The sequence below is a fragment of the Sinocyclocheilus grahami genome, unplaced genomic scaffold (genome assembly GCF_001515645.1).
Source record: "Sinocyclocheilus grahami isolate Dianchi unplaced genomic scaffold, SAMN03320097.WGS_v1.1 scaffold17997.1, whole genome shotgun sequence".
NCBI classification, from domain to species: domain Eukaryota; kingdom Metazoa; phylum Chordata; class Actinopteri; order Cypriniformes; family Cyprinidae; genus Sinocyclocheilus; species Sinocyclocheilus grahami.
This window is the reverse complement of record NW_015516889.1, coordinates 1,347-4,074: the sequence shown is the minus strand read 5'-3', so window position 1 is coordinate 4,074 and position 2,728 is coordinate 1,347. Positions and strand designations below refer to the sequence as shown.

General features: G+C 37.8%; 2 protein-coding genes across 2 annotated transcripts; one reads left to right on the top strand and one right to left on the bottom strand.

Annotated features, from left to right (window-relative positions):
- Window positions 1–6: 6 nt before the first annotated feature.
- On the top strand, window positions 7–1,287 carry LOC107579534 (uncharacterized; the record flags this gene model as incomplete). Its single annotated transcript, XM_016265356.1, has 1 exon — window positions 7–1,287. A coding segment is annotated over one exon (786 nt), but the record flags the coding sequence as incomplete, so codon positions are not given.
- A 68-nt stretch (window positions 1,288–1,355) lies between these two features.
- Window positions 1,356–2,388, bottom strand: LOC107579533 (peptide deformylase, mitochondrial-like). Its single transcript, XM_016265355.1, is given in 3 exon segments — window positions 1,356–1,709; window positions 1,881–1,987; window positions 1,989–2,388. Coding segments are annotated over 3 exon segments (597 nt in total). The 5' UTR covers window positions 2,321–2,388; the 3' UTR covers window positions 1,356–1,551.
- Window positions 2,389–2,728: the final 340 nt, after the last annotated feature.

Below are 2,728 nucleotides of genomic sequence, written 5' to 3'. Positions count from 1 at the left end.
GAAAGCTTTGCTGAAGATCAAACTGAAGGTGATGCCCAGAGCCAAGCGGCAGCAAAAGTGATATGCAGCTGTATAAAGCAAGGTTCGTTATATGTATACCAATGTGAGAAGTGCAAAGGTGTGCACAGTCCATTTTGTGACTATTATAAGGAGTGCAAAAATAAAGGACATCATTTAGCTCTGTGCCATTTTAAGACTGAAGACCTTTATTCAGCACAAAACCAGCTCAGAATGACCAAGGAAAAATCAAAAGATTCACTCAAGACACATTTTTGTATGATGAATTCTTCTTCTGGTTCATTTTTGGTGTGCTATGACTGTCAGTTGATCCATGAACACAACTGTGATTTTATTAAAGCATGCCGATTTAATCACTGTATTCAGTCTACGGGGACAGTGCAGCCCCCTCAAGGAGAAAGAGTGAATGTTCAAAAGAGAAACACATGTCTTTCTTCTGCACATTATATGCAGTACCCCCAGGAGACGGTTGGATCCGAAACACCTAATGCACCAATACCATATCACCGTGATTGCTTGAAAGCTAACCAAACTTTTCCTGACACTGTATGCCTCACTTGTGAAGTCTTTCATTTCACTGGGTGTCCTGATCTACGACATTGCTCTCAAAAACACAAAATACATAATGTCAGAACATATTGCATCACTTGCCACAGTTCTGAACTTAGCACCTTATGCAGGTACTGTAGTGCTGTGTATTGCCATCTGTGTTGCTATAAAAATACCTTGTTATGCAGGTGTGGAAAGCCTATCCTCAGCTCTTCCTCTGTTTGAAAACAACTGTGTGTCAGTGTTGACCATGTCTGGTTGAAGACGCTGTTTTTAATCTGCAAATTAAGCCTGTTATTATTTTGGTAATTGCACAAGGAGTCTGAAATTCTGGGGGATAGAAACATGCAATCTGTTACGCTTTTAATTTTTGATATCAGTGGTGTCTTTATGTGATGATAAGAGTCGTATATTACAAAAAATATTAAGTTCACTGTAGAGTTAACTATCTCTTACTAATGTCACTCAGTAACAAGGCTTGTAACTGTCTAATGGTGAGAGTATGTGATGGCCAGCCCAATATTTGATAATTGTAATGTATTCAGTAACTGGTTTAACACGTTTTGATGGTTGAAAATGATGGTTTGGGGTCTTAGCAACTAACCAATGATCTCTAACCAATCACCATGTTGCTTAGAGAGATATACTGCCATATAATTATTAAATATAACGCACATGTCAGTTACTGTGATGGTTTATTGGAATTAATATAAAAATAAAGGGACTGAAAGAGAATTCTGCTTTTGCTTTTATTTAAAAATACAAAATAATGTTACAAAAAAAGGGGTCTTGCTATTGGAGATAAAGGTGGTGTAATCTCCATTTAGTTGTATACTATCTGCATAGCCAAAGTGGAAACTAGCTTGATTGTAAATGTTCAGTGTGAAATGTGATAAAATGCTTGTTTCAGATAACACAGGATTGATAGGAATATCCATTTTCTCTGAAATACAAAGGTAAGGTTGCAATGAAGTTCCCAAAGCTTCATTCATTATACTCTTCCCATTTTACGTTAATGAAGGTTTTACTATCCATGCGATCAATATATAACACTCCATTAAGATGATCTATTTCATGCTGCACTATTCTGGCCGGCCATCCACTTGCTTGCCAGCTGACAGGCTCCGCTTTCTCATTAAGACCTTGTAGAAAAAAACAAACAGTTCTGATTTGATACTATCAAGAATATCAGAATAAATATTTAGGTTGCAAAAATGGATTTAAGTCTCTTAACAGTCACTTCTTATTACAGGTTGAGTCTTATTTATTTATTCATTCATTGTTTTTGATATTTTATAGCATGATGCTTTCACCTGAGACTTCAACAGACACATAGCGTGGAACAGATGCCGAATAGCCACAGATGCTCTCACAAGCTTCTTGGAAGATGACAGTGCATCCATCTAGTACACGTAACTGGGTTTACAAAAATCATAAGGGGCACTGCCACCAGACCCCGAGCTTCAAAAGAAGCGATTGAGTTGTCCTCCAGCATTTTCTTTGGATACGCTAAGGCTAATATTTGTAGAGGAACACCAATCTGGGGTGCACTCAGGCCGACACACTCAAGCTTCCTCATCACCTTGACCAGGGTCTTTATGACCTTCTGCACTTCTGGTCCCTGAATGGCTCCAGGTTCCACCGCCGCAGCCCGTGAACGTAACACAGGATCTCCAACCTGACACACATGGTTGTATGGAGGAGCTGGCGAACCTTTGACTTTCCTTTTCATGTACTGTAAGTAGGAGTGCATCTTGATGTTGGTAGAATGAGTACATGGGGATGCGGTACAAGTGAATGGAGACCAGGGCAAAAGAATCCTAACTGGTTTTGAAAGTACATCATTTGACTTTTTAAGACATAATGTGAAAATGTCCTGCAGTGCCTGAACATGACTGACTCAAAAGCTTCTTGTCACCTGGACAAAAAAGAAATAAAAATCGTCACGTCAACAAATACAAAATAATTATTAATGCAATAAACATGCATGCCACCTAGTGAATATGTCAAGTTTTATTTTGTCTTATTAAGCTGAATGCACATTTAAATTGACATTTACATAAGCACGAATAAATTAAAAAGTAGCTATATTAAATTAAAGGAGTGAAAAAAATGTGAACTATATATTTATTTGATATGAACAATTTTCCAATGACATGAC